The sequence below is a fragment of the Hypanus sabinus genome, chromosome 19 (genome assembly GCF_030144855.1).
Source record: "Hypanus sabinus isolate sHypSab1 chromosome 19, sHypSab1.hap1, whole genome shotgun sequence".
Classification (NCBI taxonomy): Eukaryota; Metazoa; Chordata; class Chondrichthyes; order Myliobatiformes; family Dasyatidae; genus Hypanus; species Hypanus sabinus.
Window position 1 is genome coordinate 30072313 of NC_082724.1, and position 17483 is coordinate 30089795.

General features: G+C 41.0%; 1 protein-coding gene across 2 annotated transcripts in view; it reads right to left on the reverse strand.

Annotated features, from left to right (window-relative positions):
• LOC132377844 (A disintegrin and metalloproteinase with thrombospondin motifs 9-like) overlaps positions 1 to 17483 on the reverse strand; it is a 249369-nt gene that overhangs the window by 139762 nt on the left and 92124 nt on the right. For both annotated transcript variants that reach the window (XM_059944273.1, XM_059944271.1), the window contains exons 17-21: positions 12772 to 12938; positions 12535 to 12664; positions 11661 to 11787; positions 3055 to 3265; positions 531 to 695 (exon numbers count right to left, since the gene is read on the reverse strand). In XM_059944273.1, coding sequence (XP_059800256.1) covers positions 531 to 695; positions 3055 to 3265; positions 11661 to 11787; positions 12535 to 12664; positions 12772 to 12938 — 800 coding nt within the window. The remainder of the gene's footprint in view (positions 1 to 530; positions 696 to 3054; positions 3266 to 11660; positions 11788 to 12534; positions 12665 to 12771; positions 12939 to 17483) is intronic.

A 17483-nucleotide genomic window follows, 5' to 3' on the forward strand; every position in this document is an offset into this window, starting at 1 on the left:
TGCTAACATCTTACACCAACATCTTACATCATCAGCAATAGGTTTCCAAAACCATCACTTCAAGGGTATCTGTAACCTGTATAAGTTTTAGATGCATGGAATTCACTGGCTAACATTCTATTGCCACTCCTGCAATCTACTGCAGACCATCCATGAATATTATAATAGAAAAAGGAATGGTAATGCTCACAGGTAATGAGTTATCTACTGGAGCCATGCAATATATCACATTATTTCCAAGAGGAGCCTCTGTTGAGTTCGTCTGAATCAAGCAGGTCAGTTGGGGCAGAATATTTACCCACAGGTGCACCACTCATCAAATATGTTCTGTATCAGGTGCCCAGCAGGGGGCCCCAAAAGAAAACGTATAAATACCACCAGCTCTGTGACCACAGCAAAATTCAGCACAGTACGATTTTGTTATATTTTGTAGAAATCAAGTTGCACAAAAGTTCCAGAAATGTTTTATTAAAAAAAAGATTTTTATTTTCTTTTTCCAAATAAAATGTCAAGAAGGAAATGTGACTAACCTCTGACCATTCACCTGTTTTCCACACTGGACACGTATATTCATTACATCGCTGGATTATCATCTTCTCTTGCTGACTGCATTTGTTATCTCCAAGAACTGTCCCCATCACATTCACACACACTGCATTTCGCCTTCTCGTACCACCACCACAACTCTTGGAGCACTTTATACAAATAAACAAATCAATTAACTTTACATTATAATTGTTAATGTTGTATAATGCTATTATTTTTTAATTTTGTAAGGAAAGTGCATCCTACTAAAAAAAAATTTGGGCTGTACTATGCAAGGAATTGACGATAGCTTCCAAGTTGAAATCCTGATGTTGCAATCACCGCTATTCATCCTACTGGGTCAAAGGGCTCATTCTTGAACTCTACCCTTCTGTGTTCGATGTTCCTAAAGAACTCTGACACAGGATTCCAAGTTGACACAGGCAGTGAAACTTGAAGTTACTTTAATTCGCTGCTAATAACAGTGGTATTAGTTACAGAGGCTCTTTAAGTATTTTAGAATATTTTACAATTTTCATGTTCAGCTTTGAGTTGCTTGCAAAAATTTTTTTGAAGCTTTTCATCATCTTTATCCATGACTATTCTATCCCTTTCACAATCGCATATAAGCACACACAGTTGATGAGGTTGCAAAAGACTGAAGACATTAAGGAACCAGCAGCACTCTAACCACATCATGTGGTGGTCTGGATTACTCCTTGTACAGACTTAAAGCTTCTTGTCAATGACCATGAATCTTGGTCCAGCTTCTTTTTTCATTTTGTATGTATTTCAAAATCATGATCTGGTACACTTACAGTTTTGGTATAACTAACACATAGTTACACAGCCATATAGTACAGAAGTGGATCCTTCGGCCCAACTGGTTCATGTAAGCTAAAGTTCCTATCTAAGCTGCACTCATTTGCCCATGTTTGGTTAATTTCCCTCTAATCCTCTCCTACCCATGCACCTGTTCAAGTGACTAATAAATGTTGTCAATGACCCTGCCCCAAATACTCCCTTTGGAAGTTCAGTTCATGTACTGACCACCCCCTCGTGTGAAGGTTGCCCTACCGGCTCCTAATAAATCACTCACTTCTCACCTTAAACCTACATTGTCTAGTTCTTAATTTCCCCTACCATGGGAAAAAGACTGCACATTGCCACCATAATGCCTTGCATATTCTCATCTAAACTGTTAATATGATAACAAATGGTAATGGGCCGAACACCGACCCCGAGGAAACATTACTAGTCTTGAATCTCCAGTCTCGAAAACTATCTTCTACCATCACCCTGTGCTTCCGACCATCTCATCAATTCTGTATCTGGAGCAACACACATAGAATGCTGGAGGAACTCAGCAAGTCAGACATCATCTTTGAAAATGAACAAACAGTTGATGTTTTAGGCCCAGACCCTTCTTCAGGACAGAAGAAAGAGGAAGATGCCAGAGTAAAAAGCTTTCGGGGAAGGGAAGCAGGATAGCTGGAAGGTGATAGGTGAAACCAGGTGGGTAGGAAAGGTAAAGGGCTTGAGAAGGAAGGATCAGATTGGAGAGAAAAGTGGACCATAGGAGAAAGTGAGGGAGGAGGGGTTCCAGAGGGAGGTGATAGGCAGTTGAGAAGATGTTAGAGGCCAGAGTATGGAATAGAAGAAGAGGGGAGGGGATGGAAAGTGTTTTTTTTCAGAAGGAGAAATTGATATTCATGCCATCAGGTAGAAGGAAGAAGGATGAATCCAGTTGCTCTTTTATGTGTATTTATTGTTTTACTATTAATAAAAGTATAACAAATACAGACTGAAATAAATGAATACTTCTGAAAACTCATCAAAATTATTATATTAATCTTTTAAAAAGATGACTGAAAAGTAACATAATTTCTAAATGGTATTGTTATTGTAAATGGTTGCTATCCACATGCAGATGTGTACATCGAGTCTGTGAGTTTTCAAAACTTATCACTCAATGTCTCATAATCATCTAGCTGGCAGCAAGCTGGAATGAGGTGTTTCCTGTGAAAACATCTCACTACTCTCAGGTCATATAAAATAATCAGTTGCTGTTTCATCTGGCAGTAAAGCTAATCAATATATATCTATTTATTGTGCTGGGTTTAGAGAATTGAGTGATGGCACTGTATGCCCCATAGCAACAAAATTTTTGTGAGTGAGATCTACCTTGAGCAAATGTGTCAGAGGTTCACCACCCCTGTCCCTAGCACACACTAAAGTTAGCTCAACATTCACAAGTATATTTTACTTACACAACATCATCTTTATGAAATAATATTTAACAATATTTCCCTTAACGAAATGCAAGTTTTATCTGACTGTAGATATGACAGTGTCACTCTTGCAAATAATGGATATATTTTGATTCTGTATTTGTTAATAAAGTCAAAACATTTGAAACAATTTTATAAAGTAATTATGCTTCTATATGTCATTGATTCTTTTCTCATAATTACTCATTAGAAATATTATCAATATTCTCCAAAAAGAGTGTTTTCAGAAATGACTCACCTCAGACCATGATGAATACTGCCATCCCCCTGCATTACAATCGCCACGGCAAGCCTCCTTATTATCTGGTTTTGCTTGATAGCTGCAGTACCTCTCATCTATTTTTTCTGTCTTCCCATCTGATCTACTATATTTTGCACAGTAGATGTCCAAATTCCGATAGCCAGGCCCACACTGGGCTGTACATTCACTTTTTCTAGCAATATGCCATCTGTTCCAGAGTAAGCAGTGCATTTTATTAATTAGCTTAGAGCGAATGTATTACTGGTAATAAGCTAGGGATTCTTTGAACAGTATCCTGCTTATTATTTTTGTACATTTGCAGCTGATAGAAATAATTACTTAGAGTATTTACTTATCACAGTTGTGCAGTTTCAGTTGTTGTACTGTATGAAGGATGTGATTAAGTTAGAGAAAATGCAGGAAAGATTCACAAGGCTAGGATTGGAGGGGTTTGAGTTATGAGGAAAGACTGAACAGGATGGAACTGTTCTCCCTGGGCAAAGGAGGCTGAGGAGGTTTTTTAAATTAGGAGGGGTATAAATGAGATGGAAGGTGACAGACTTTTCCTCTAGGGTAGGGGGGTCTAAAAGCAAAGGGCACATCTTGGCAAAGGCAAAAGAGGAAAGATTTAAAGAGGACCCGAGAGACTACCTTTCACACTAAAGGTGGTGGGTATATGAAATGAGCTGGCAGGGGACGTGCAGAGGCAAAAACAATTACAATGCGTAAAAGATTTTTGAACAGTCATATGAAAGTATGAAAGGTTTAGCTGGATATGGGCCAAAGGACTAGTTTGAGTAGGCACCTTAGTCAGCATAGATGAGTAGGGTTGAAGAACTTATTCCAATGCTATATTCTGTTAATCCATGGCAGAAAATATAAGCCATGTTCAGTAGTAGACAGTCTGCTGAGAGGCAGCTCACCTCTAAGTTGTGGTTGTGTGTTGAAGTGTGTTGAGGTTCAGCACAAAACCTCAGATGATACTTCATTACAGTTCTGAGGTGCCACCTTTCTGGTAAACCCTTTAAACTAAGACCTACGTGGCTTCCCTGATTGTCAGGACGTTCTTATTTTCACAACCAATGTCACTAAGTAGACTATATGGTGCTTGCTCCATTGCAGTACTTGGCTGCATTAAATTCCACTTGCCATTTTCTGGCCCATTTTTCCAATTGGTCTACATCCCTCTGCAAGCTTTGAAAGCCTTCCTCACTGTCCACAATGTCTCCAATCTTACTGTCATCAGCAAACTTGCTAATCCAGTTTACTACATTATCATCTAGATCATTGATATAGACACCAAACAATAATGGTCCCAGCACAGATCCCTGAGGCACACCAGTAGGCACAGGCCTCCAGTCTGAGAAGCAATCATCCACTACCACTCTCTGTCTTCTCCCACACAGCCAATTTTGAATCCAGTTTACAACCTCTCCATGGATACCTAGTGTCTGAACTTTCTGAACTAACCTCCCATGTGGGATCTTGTCAAAGGCCTTACTAAAGTCCATGTAGACAACATCCACAGCCTTTCCTTCACCTACATTCTTGGTAACCTCCTTTAAAAACTCTACAAGATTCATTAAACATAATCTACCACACACAAAGCCATGCTGACTAACCTTAATCAGCCCTTGGCTGTCCAAATACTTGTATATCCGATCATTCAGAACACCTTCCAATAATTTACCTACTACTGATGTCAGGCTCACCAGCCTGTAATTACCTGGTTTACTTTTGGAGCCTTTTTTAAACAACTGAACAACACAAACTACCCTCCAATCCTCTGGCACCGCACCCGTGGCTGAGGACATTTTAAGTATTTCTGCCAGGGACCCTGCAATTTCCACACTAGTCTCTCTCAAGGTCCGAGGAAATATCATGTCAGGTCCAGGGGATTTATCTACCTTTATTCGCTGTAAGGCAGCAAGCACCTCCTCCTCTTTAATCTCTATGCGTTCCATGACACTAATGCTTGTTTCCCTTGCTTCCATATACTCAGTTTCCTGAGTAAATACTGATGTAAAAAAACTGTTTAAAATCTCCCCCACCTCCTGAGGGATGACCACATAGACGACCACTCTGATCTTCTAGGGGACCAATTTTGTCCCTTACTATCCTTTCACTCTTAATATACTTGTAGAAACCCTTCGGGTTTTCCTTCACATTATCTGCCAAAGCAACCTCATGTCTTCTTTTTGCCTTCCTGATTTCCTTCTTTAGTATTTTCTTACATTTTCTATACTCTTCAAGTACCTCATTTATTCCTTGTTGTCTATACCTGCTATACACCTCTCTCTTTTTCTTAACCAGATTGCCAATATCCCTTGAAAACCAAGGCTCCCTATGCCTGTTAACTTTGCCTTTAATCCTGGCAGGAACATGTAAACTCTGCACTCTCAAAATTTCACTTTTGAAGGCCACATCTTTAGCAGAAAATAACTTAACTCATGTATAAACAAGCTGGATTAACTCAGCAGGTTGGGCAGCATCCGTTGAAATAAGCAGTCAACGTTTCAGGCCGAGACCCTTCGTCAGGATCCATTCTTTCTAGATCCTTTCTCATTTCCACAAAATTGGCCTTATTCCAATTTAGAACCTCAACTCAAGGACCAGACCTATCCTTACCCATAACTAACTTGAAAATAATGACATTATAATCTCTGGACCCAAAATGTTCACCTACACATACTTCTGTCACCTGACCTTTCTGGTTCCCTAATCGGAGATCAAGTATTGCATCCTCTCTCGTTGGTGCCTCTATATATTGATTTAGAAAACTTTCCTGAACACATTTGACAAACTCCAAGCCATCTAGCCCTTTCACAGTATGGGAGTCCCAGTCAATATTTGGAAAGTTAAAATCCCCTACTATTACAACTTTCTGTTTCTTACATCGGTCTGCTATCTCTCTACAGATTTGGTCCTCCAATTCTCTCTGACGACTGGGTGGTCTATAACACAACCTATTAGTGTGGTCACACCTTTCCTGTTCCTCAGCTCCACCCATATGGCCTCTGTAGACAAGCCCTCCGGGCTGTCCTGTCTACACACAGCTGTGATATTTTCCCGGACTAGTAATGCCATTCCTCCCTCTTTCATCCCTTCCCCTCTATCACATCTGAAACAACGGAACCACGGAACATTAAGCTGCCAGTCCTGCCCCTCCTGCAATCAAGTCTCACTAACAGCAATAACGTCGTAATCCCACATGCCAATCCATGCCCTAAACTCATCTGCCTTACCTAAGACACTCATTGCATTGAAATAGATGCACCTGAGAACATTTCAATCACATACAATCCTTTGATTTCTGTCTATACATGCAGTCCTCATATGAACTTTATCCTCCTCCACTTCATTATCTGCTCTAGCACTCTGCTTCCCCTCCCCCTGCAAATCTAGTTTAAAACCCCTGGAGCAGCACTAGCAAACTTACCCGCAAAGATGTTAGTCCCCCTCCAGTTCAGGTGCAAACCATCCCATCGAAACAGGTCCCACCTTCCCTGGAACAAAGCCCAATTGTCCAGAAACATGAAGCCCTCCTTCCTGCACCATCTCCTTAGCCACGTATTTAGCTGCATTATCTTCCTATTTCCAGCCTCACAAGCACATGGCACAGGTAGCAATCTTGAGATTGCAACCCTGGAGGTCCTGTCCTTCAACTTTGCACCTAACTCCCTAAACTCTCTTTGCAGGACCTCCTCCTCCTTCCTATCCACTTCATTGTTCCCTACATGGACCACGGCATCTGGCTGCTCACCCTCCCTCCTGAGAATACCAAGAACTTGATCTGAGTATTCATAGACCCTGGCACCAGGGAGGCAACAGACCATCCGGGATTCTAAATCTCTCCCACAGAACCTCTTATCTGTCCCCCTAACTATCGAATCCCCTATCACTACTGCTCTCCTCTTTTCTCTCCTTCTTTTCTGAGCTGAGGGTCCAGTCTTGGTGCCAGAGACACAACCACTACAACTTCTCCCTGCTAGGTTGACCTCACCAACAGTGTTCAAAACGGTTTACTTATTATTGGTGGGAACGGCCACAGTGGTGCTCTGCTCTTTCTGTCTATTCCCCTTTCCTCTCCTGACAGTCACCCAGCTACCTGCCTCTTGACTTTTAAGGGTGACTGTCTCCCTGAAACTCCTATTTCTGCCTCTGCCTCACGAATGATCCAAAGTTTATCCAGCTCCAGCTCCAGTTCCCTAACTCAGTTTGTCACAAGCTGCAAATGGATGCACCTTTTACAAATGGAGTCATCAAGGGACAATTGTACTGTCCCAGACTTCCCACATACTGCATACGGAGCACTCGACTGCCCTAACTGCTGCCTCCATTACCTACTCCTGTTAATTAAATTAATTAAAGGAATTTACCCAGCCTTACCTCACTGGGAGCAAGCTTGTCCTCAGCCTCTGCTCGCCGAAGCCTCTCGAGCCAAAGCCTCAAAGCTCCACTCCTACCTTGAGCCACTCACACACTGGCCGCTCCTCACTGTAGTATCTATAAAGATACTACATTATGCAGTTATTTCTTCCTTAAGAAGTTTACTCTGCCATACTACATTTACTGCTGATTGATCTACCGGCACAAGAATATTACAGTAGGGTCTTATGATTTAATTTTTTCAGAAAGGCCTTTACTTGCTTTGTCCAGGATTGATAACCAAACGTTTTCAAGCCCCATATGAAAAATGGGTTATACATGTCTCAGGGACTTTGTGCTGGGAACTTACAGTTTTCAATGATAGGTGATTACAAAGCACAGGACAATTACACTGTATGATATAAAAGTGTCCTTTCATCATGTCATCAGGGGCAATAAGGGGGGGAGGAAAAATAATCGAGTTTTGAGGAACACTAGGGATAGTGCTGTGAGTGTGAAAATAAATGACAATTGTTGTCAGTGTCCAGGCAACTATCATAAAGGGAAGTTTGAAACTGTAAGACCATATAGACACTAACAATAAGGATTCTATCATATGTTATGTACCTGTGCTAGTTTAGTGGCACGCATCTGGACAGGTGTGCATAATAGGCAAATGGTGAATCGCAAATGAGACTCCAGGATGGTATGTTGCCTCCCTGGTGCAAGGGTCAAGGATGTCTCTGAGCGGCTGCAGGACATTCTGGAATGGGAGGGTGAACAGCCAGTGATCGTGGTGCACATAGGTACCAACGATATAGGTAAAAAACGGGTTGAGGTCCTACAAGGTGAATTTAGGGAGTTAGGAGATAAACTAAAAAGTAGGACCACAAAGGTAATAATCTCTGGATTACTACCAGTGCCACTTGCTAGTCAGAGTAGAAATAGGAGGATATTTCAGATGAATACGTGGCTTGAAAAATGGTGCAAGGGGGAGGGTTCAAATTTCTGGGGCATTGGAACCAGTTCTGGGGGAGGTGGGACGGGTATAAACAGGACGGTCTGCACCTGGGCTGCACTGGAACCAATGTCCTAGGGGGGGCGTTTGCTACTGCTGTTCAGGAGGATTTAAACTAATGTGGCAGGGGGATGTGAACAAGTGCAGAGAGACAGAGGGGTGTAAAATGAAGGTACAAGCAAAAAGTAGTAAGGTGAAAAGTAAAAGTGGCAGGCAGGCAAATCCAGGGCAAAAAGCAGAAAGCGCCACTTTTCAACATAATTGTATAAGGGCTAAGAGTGTTGTAAAAACAAGCCTGAAGGCTTTGTGTGTCAATGCGAGGAGCATTCGTAACAAGGTGGATGCATTGAATGTGCAGATAGTTATTAATGAATATGATATAGTTGGGGTCACAGAGACATAGCTCAGGGGTGACCAAGGATGGGAGCTCAACATCCAGGGATATTCAATATTCGGGAGGGATAGACAGGAAAGAAAAGAAGATGAGGTAGCATTGCTGGTTAGAGAGGAGATTAACACAATAGAAAGGAAGGACATTAGCCTGGAGGATGTGGAATCTATATGGGTAGAGCTGCATAATACTAAGGGGCAGAAAACACTGGTGGGAGTTGTGTACAGGCCACCTAACAGTAGTAGTGAGGTTGCGGATGGCATTAAACAGGAAATTAGAAATGCGTGCAATAAAGGAACGGTAGCTATAATGGGTGACTTCAATCTACATATAGATTGGGTGAACCAAATTGGTAAGGGTGCTGAGGAAGAGGATTTCTTGGAATGTATGCGGGATGGTTTTCTGAACCAACATGTCGAGGAACCAGGCCATTCTAGATTGGGTATTGAGCAACGAGGAAGGGTTAGTTAGCAATCTTATCATGCGAGGCCCCTTGGGTAAGAGTGACCATAATATGGTGGAATTCTTCATTAAGATGGAGAGTGACATAGTTAATTCAGAAACAAAGGTTCTGAACTTAAAGAAGGGTAACTTTGAAGGTGTGAGACGTGAATTAGCTAAGGTAGACTGGCAAATGATACTTCAAGGGTTGACGGTGGATATGCAATGGCAAGCATTTAAAGATCGCATGGATGAACTACAACAATTGTTCATCTCAGTTTGGCAAAAGAATAAACCAGGGAAGATAGTGCACCCGTGGCTGACAAGGGAAATTAGGGATTGTATCAAGTCCAAAGAAGAAACATATAAATCAGCACAAAAAACGGCACACCTGAGGACTAGGAGAAATTCAGAGACCAGCAGAGGAGGACAAAGGGCTTAATTAGGAAAGGGAAAAAAGATTATGAGAGAAAGCTGGCAGGGAACATAAAAACTGACTATAAAAGCTTTTATAGATATGTGAAAAGAAAAAGATTGTTCAAGACAAATGTAGGTCCGTTACAGTCAGAAACAGGTGAATTGATCATAGGGAACAAAGACATGGCAGACCAATTGAATAACTACTTTGGTTCTGTCTTCACTAAGGAGGACACAAATAATCTTCCGGAAATAGTAAGGGACCGAGGGTCTAGTGAGATGGAGGAACTGAGGGAAATGCATGTTAGTAGGGAAGTGGTGTTAGGTAAATTGAAGGGATTAAAAGCAGATAAATCCCCAGGGCCAGATGGTCTGCATCCCAGAGTGCTTAAGGAAGTAGCCCAATAAATAGTGGATGCATTAGTGATAATTTTTCAAAACTCCTTAGATTCTGGATTAGTTCCTGAGGATTGGAGGATGGCTAATGTAACCCCACTTTTTAAAAAAGGAGGGAGAGAAAAACCGGGGACTTGTAGACCGGTTAGTCTGACGTCAGTGGTGGGGAAAATGCTAGAGTCGGTTATCAAAGATGTGATAACAGCACATTTGGAAAGAGGTGAAATCATCGGACAAAGTCAGCATGGATTTGTGAAAGGAAAATCATGTCTGACGAATCTTATAGAATTTTTTGAAGAAGTAACTAGTAGAGTGGATAGGGGAGAGCCAGTGGATGTGGTATATTTAGATTTTCAAAAGGCTTTTGACAAGATCCCACACAGGAGATTAGTGTGCAAACTTAAAGCACATGGTATTGGGGGTATGGTATTGATGTGGATAGAGAATTGGCTGGCAGACAGGAAGCAAAGAGTGGGAGTAAACGGGACCTTTTCAGAATGGCAGTCAGTGACTAGTGGGGTACCGCAAGGCTCAGTGCTGGGACCCCAGTTGTTTACAAAGTATATTAATGATTTAGACGAGGGAATTAAATGCAGCATCTCCAAGTTTGCAGATGACATGAAGCTGGGCGGCAGTGTTAGCTGTGAGGAAGAAGCTAAGAGGATGCAGGGTGACTTGGATAGGTTAGGTGACTGGGCAAATTCATGGCAGATGCAATTTAATGTGGATAAATGTGAGGTTATCCACTTTGGTTGCAAGAAAAGGAAAACAGATTATTATCTGAACAGTGGCCGATTAGGAAAAGAGGAGGTACAACGAGACCTGGGTGTCATTGTACACCAGTCATTGAAGGTGGGCATGCAAGTACAGCAGGCGGTGAAAAAGGCAAATGGTATGTTGGCATTCATAGCAAAAGGATTTGTGTCCAGGAGCAGGGAGGTTCTACTGCAGTTGTACAAGGCCTTGGTGAGACTGCACCTGGAGTATTGTGTGCAGTTTTGGTCCCCTAATCTGAGGAAAGACATTCTTGCCATAGACGGAGTACAAAGAAGGTTCACCAGATTGATTCCTGGGATGGCAGGACTTTCATATGAAGAAAGACTGGATCGACTAGGCTTATACTCACTGGAATTTGGAAGATTGAGGGGGGGATCTTATTGAAACGTATAAAATTCTAAAGGGATTGGACAGGCTAGATGCAGAAAGATTGTGTCCGATGTTGGGGAAGTCCAGAACAAGGGGTCAAAGTTTAAGGATAAAGGGGAAGCCTTTTAGGACCGAGATGAGGAAAAACACAGAGAGTGGTGAATCTGTGGAATTCTCTGCCACAGGAAACAGTTGAGGCTGGTTCATTGGCTATATTTAAGAGCATGTTAGATATGGCCCTTGTGGCTAAAGGGATCAGGGGGTATGGAGAGAAAGCAGGTACAGGGTTCTGAATTGGATGATCATACTGAATGGCGGTGCAGGCTCGAAGGGCCGAATGGCCTACTCCTGCACCTATTTTCTATGTTTCTAAGTTTGTAAGCTAAGCTGTTTCAACGGGAAATATAAAATATCAATATTTTGTACCGTATTTCACATTCTGTATTGCATGATTCAGTAATTGGAGCTGGACGGGGAATTTGATCGCATCTTTGATCAGAGACAACCAACCGATCACTTTCTCTGGTACAAATAGGTCTCCTCTTCCTTTCACCTGTTTAAAGACAAGTTGATATTAGAGAATAACGATGTAACGTGCTGTAAGGTTTCATTGCTAATGTAATGGCCTCTCTGTAAGGTTTCACTGCTAAAGTAACGGTTTCTCTGTAGCAGCAATGTTTGAGACAACGGGGGCTTTGGAATGTGTGCCATCCAATGAGAGGCACGTTGTTTCTTTCTTGTGAGGCTGAGAGAAGAGATTCATGGTATTTTGTAGGCAAGGGATGAAGAGAGAAGATGCAAATGGAGAGAGTTGGTAGACTGCCAGACGGAGTGGACATGGAGCAAGGGTCTGAGGGTTGGCGACACTTAAGAGGACGTTGACAGGGAATGAATGGACGAAACCGTGAGCTCCAACGTTGCGCATTAGACTGTCATGAGAGTGGGCCCTTTTCCTTTTTTGTTTCGTTACTAACCATACAGTCAAACTAAGAATTATAAAGCTCAATTGGATAATTGCATATTGTGTACTGTTTGTTATTTTGTGGTACGGATTTGTAACAGGGGAACAAATTATGCGGCATCCACCCAAACAAGATTTCTCAAGTTTGGCCGGCTGCTTTCCCCTAGATTAAGCCATTAGCCAAACCTGAGGGTTACAATGATAATTGTTTATGACAACTCGTTTAGAAAAATTTTATCACCACAATGTCAAACTATTAATTAGCAAAATAAGCTACTAATGGGCAGGAATGTTGATTTGCTTTACAGATATTTTGGAGAGAATTATGGAGCATCTTACCTTGGCAAAGTCTGTTGCAATCCTGCCAAGGACCAAACTGATCCCAAAAATAACGTTGCGCCTTATCTTCAATCGGAATGTTGAATGAATATCGCACATCGGGGTTGTATAGGTTTCCCACGGACAAAACCTTACATGAAAAGTGCAACATTAAAAAAACTAATCAACTTTTGTGGAAGGAAATCTACAACAGGAAATAATATTTTGCGCAGAGCTTAGTCATGCATATTAAGTTACCTGAACTATTAGCTCTTCTTCAATCCGATCGGTACAGTTGATTCTTTCCACTCCATTATCTGACCCACTATATTCAATTACAGCTCCTCTGACTTTAATTTCCCTTTTAAACATGCTCACCACAAAATCTCCATTTAAAAGGAATTCTCCCCGACTGTTAGCCAAAGCTGAGAAAAGAAAAAGAAAATTTAGCTATAAAAGGCAAAAAAAGTTCCCTAATTATTTCCAGCCTGTATTATGCAAACACATTCAGAATGCAAAGCTAATAGTTTCAGTTTTGAGATATAATTAAATGTTATCTTCTCCACCATTCCTCAGTTAGATACTTTACCTGATCAAAAATGGGGAACAAAGAGTTAACAATGCCTGTGGGATTTGAAAGCTTTTTGCCTGAATGCCTTGAAAGCATAATGGCCTGTGAACCAGTAACTTATTGCACAACTTCACACTTAAGTGATTATTTACACTATTTCCTGAGTTGGTTTTTTCATTATTTCATTTTCACTTCTTTCATCTAGACCCTATCAATCAACTGACATTTTTAAAAGCAGAGAATAATGAATAAAATAGACTTATTATTTATTATTTGTGTAGACAGTGAAAATTGGAAAATTCTGAACAAGAAGCTACTTTATCTGAATGTAGCATTTTGAACTGCAGCTCAAAACTAAATTACTACATCAGTAAGCAATTACTCAGATGCAGTCAAGTGTTTTTAAGCACTATAATCGAAGTACAGTTGTTTAACTCTATATTACCAATCAAGCCCATGCCATATGCAGGGCAGAAAGCAGAGGTTCACCTCAGGAAAACAAGATCTGTCACATACCTTTGAGAAGCACAGTAAGTCTTTTATAACCAAGAGCATAAAATGAATATACAGTTTACTCAGATCAACAAATATTGTGCAAGATAAACATTAGATTTTTGCATGACTTTTATCCCTTTAAGTGGTCATACCAAGTTTACTTTTTTAAAGTTATTTCTCAGAATGTGAGCTTTCCTGGCCCATGCTCACACAACATTATGCATGACATATACACGCTTAATATAGCGTGGACAAAGAGAGCCAACACCATCCAGACATTGGCATAAATCATATTCTCCACCATTGCTAAAGTGAAGAAATCAAAAGGCTCTGTTCAGATCCCTTTACTCTGTGATTGAGAATTCTTAAGCATTTAAGCCAGATTTAGCAACTGGCAGTGAAGCATTTGATGTCTGAAACAATAGAGTGAGTGCTGTTATCAGTCACATCAAGGGAGTGAGGGAACAGGAATCTTGCAGTTTGAAAGAAAATGTGAGAACTGGAAGTCCAGTGTGTGAAAGAGAGTGTGGGAAATGGAGTCCCAGTGCGTGGAAATATGGGAACCAGAGAGACCCAGGGTGTAAAAAAGAGGGCGAGAAATGAGGACCTGGTGCATGAAAAGGAGTGTGGGATTATGGGCTGCAGTGTGTGAAAGGGCACACAAGACTTTACACCCAGTTAGCAGACTACTGTTTTTTCCATCTTGTTGGGTAGGGGATTTTGGAAGCTTTTCTGTACTTTGGTCAGGTATTGGAAGATATTCTATGAAGAATACAGGACAAGAGCACCAGGCCCATGGTGATTTCTACCCAAATAGACTTTCCAGTCTTTATCTGCACACATTCTCAATCGGTGTCAGTAACCACCTGCAATGTGCAATCAAGAAGCTGGGATTGATTTCAGCAACTCATAGCATACCTGGCAAACAAATCAAAATCATGTTGTATCACTATAATGTTTTTGCAGAGGAAGTAGATGAAACATATATTAATGTACGCAAACCATGCAGCCATCAATAATGCAACCATGCTCAAACTAACAAAGAACTCAAGCTCATTTCCTGTTTGAGTATTGTACAATGTCACATCCACCACAGGATTTCGCCAACTTTGAAAGCATCTGAGTCAATGGAGGGGCATACATTCATGGAGGGATAGCAATTGAAAAACATGAGGTCCCCACTGGCAACTCATTGGGAAGAAGCAAAGTAATGAGATAAGGTCCAATACCACCCAGTAAGAATAATGCACAAATGTGCGATAGTGCAATTTACATAAATAATGAAAGAAAACATTGACTTACATGGAGGAAAATATGAATAATTCAACCCAAATGATTAAATGGAAAAATGCACCAGAATAAGTGATGAAGAATTTATTCCAGAGTTGGACACAGAGTACAACTACTGCAGAGGAATTACAAGTCAAAGTGAGCTGAATTGGGAATCCACATATTCTTCAGAACAAGAAATAACTAACATGCCACAAACCCAAACAGGGTTAAGAAGGCAGAATACTTAAGACGCCAGTCAATGGAATGAACCAAAAATTATTATACATTTGACCAAAACAGATGTTCTCAATTTAATCTCCTTAGTTGCTGTCTCATAATTTGCTCTGCTCCAGTTTAAGGTTTCTGGCATTGTCCCCACTTACTCTACCCATTAGCTATCTTAAAGCTTATGAAGTTGTAGTCAGTCACTACTTAACTGTTCTCCCATTGAAAGACTAGTTACATAGCCAAGCTCATTTCCCAATACAGTATTACATCCAGTATTTCACCTTCTCTGTTAGGTATCAACATACTGATTTAAGAAACTAGGTGGTTGCACCTTACAAATCCTGCCCTGAAACTTCTTACAGCAAGTGAGTCTTGTTTGCATTATAAACCGGAGTGCTCTCTGCAGTTACCTGATGAGGTAACTGTAGTCTTTGGCCAGCAGCAGATGTCAGGTGGTGCCCAACCTTCATAGTGTTTCAACCCTTAACCACTACACTCTTCGGTTGATAGTCAGCAGTTGTGGCCAAGTCACTGCCCATCTGATCCTGACTTACAACTCCTCTCGCTTGCTCCATATCTAGCAGAGGCTCTTTTGAGGGGAACAGCCAGAAGACTACCCTGCATTGGCCGCCTATTCCCTTTCTCTCCTGACTGTCATCCAGCTACATGCCTCCAGCAACTTAAGGGTGATTGTTTCCCTGTAGCTCCTATCTATCATTTCTTCATTCTTCCATATGAGCTGAAGGTCATCGAGCTGTTGCTCCAGTTCTCTGATATGGCCTCTAAACAGCTGCAACTTTGTGCAGCTCATGCGGATGTTATTATTGAGGAGACTGTCGATCCTTCAGATTTCCCACATCTCATTCAAACAACATACCACCAACTTTGGACCCATTGTTACATACCTAGGATGCCTAAGACTTTAGCGCAGTACTGCAGTAATCTTATGTAATGCACTATACTGCTGCCACAATAAGAAACAAATTTAATGACATATGTGAGTGATGATAAACCTGATTCTGATATGGGTCTCTGTTGTGGACTGAGAGTGGGAAAGGGGAAAGAAGAGGGGAATCATGGTTACAAAAGGGGAAAGGAGAGGGGAAGGAGCGGGAAGCACTAGTGAAACATTCTGTAATGATCAATAAACCAATTGTTTAGAATCAAATTAACTTGCCTGGTGTCTCAGGGCTGGGTGTGTCTATACCCAAACCAAGCCCCATTCCTGGCACTCCATGTTTGCCACCTGGCCCACCACACCCCTCCTGTGACATTCCACCCTCACCATTGGCAATATCCTTTGCTCTCGCTGGATTTACAAGCTCCCTCTCCACTCCATGTTGACAAATACAGTACTAGGCACCCTAGATGTATATATGAGTCCAAGACACCTGCACAGTACTGTACATGGAGCATCTGCCTATTCTTGCCTAAACCTATTAAGCCGAAGCCTGAACACTCTTAACACTGGACCACTCCACAGCGGGATTCACTTCACTCACCCGAACACTAAGCTGATTCCACAACCTATGGGCTCACTTTTAAGCACTCTAGAACCGGCATGTTTGATGTTTATTGCTGATTTATTATTATTACTTTTTTTTTCTTTTCTTTTTGTATTTGCACAGATTGTTGTCTTTTGAATATTAGTTGCTTGTCTGTCTCGAGTGTGGTTTTTCATTGATACTATTGCGTTTCTTCCTATTTGATATGAATGCCCTCAAGAAAATGAATCTCAGGGTAGTATATGGTGACATATACAGTATATTCTTGGATAATAAGTTTACTTTGAACTGTTGTTTTTACACCATTCCCTAATCTGCCTGCATATCTGCTCCTCAACATCCAGATGGCTATAATCTCATCAGAGTGATAGAACTTTTCTCAGTTCATAAAGCCTCAGTAGCTAAGCCCTCCACTTTATCCCCTCTGAGTGCAGCTGTGATATTGACACCGATTAACAGTGTAACTAACCTCACCCCACTACTCTAATTTTTCTAAAATATCAAACCCCAGAACATCAAGCAACCAATCCTGTCCCACTCTCAACCAAATCTTTGTAATTGTGATGTGAAAATGCAATCAATGGTAGGGTAACAAATATAAGTTTATGTTGTAGATAGTCTTTATTAAAGGTTTAACACATCTTCTGATGCTCCCAGTTTCACAAATATATCTCATGCAATACTCAATAGCCATGCAAAAGTTATATAAAGTTATATGGACAACCTCTCTCTGCACTATGTAGTTATTTTATATCACTTTTTAAAATAGATTGCCAAAGCATTATAATATATTTAAATATTTCAAAATGTATATCTATCTGGCTTGCAAGTTTGAGTATTCAATTATCAATAAATAGATTCAAAATTACTTAAATTATAAATTTGCACAAAGCTCTGAT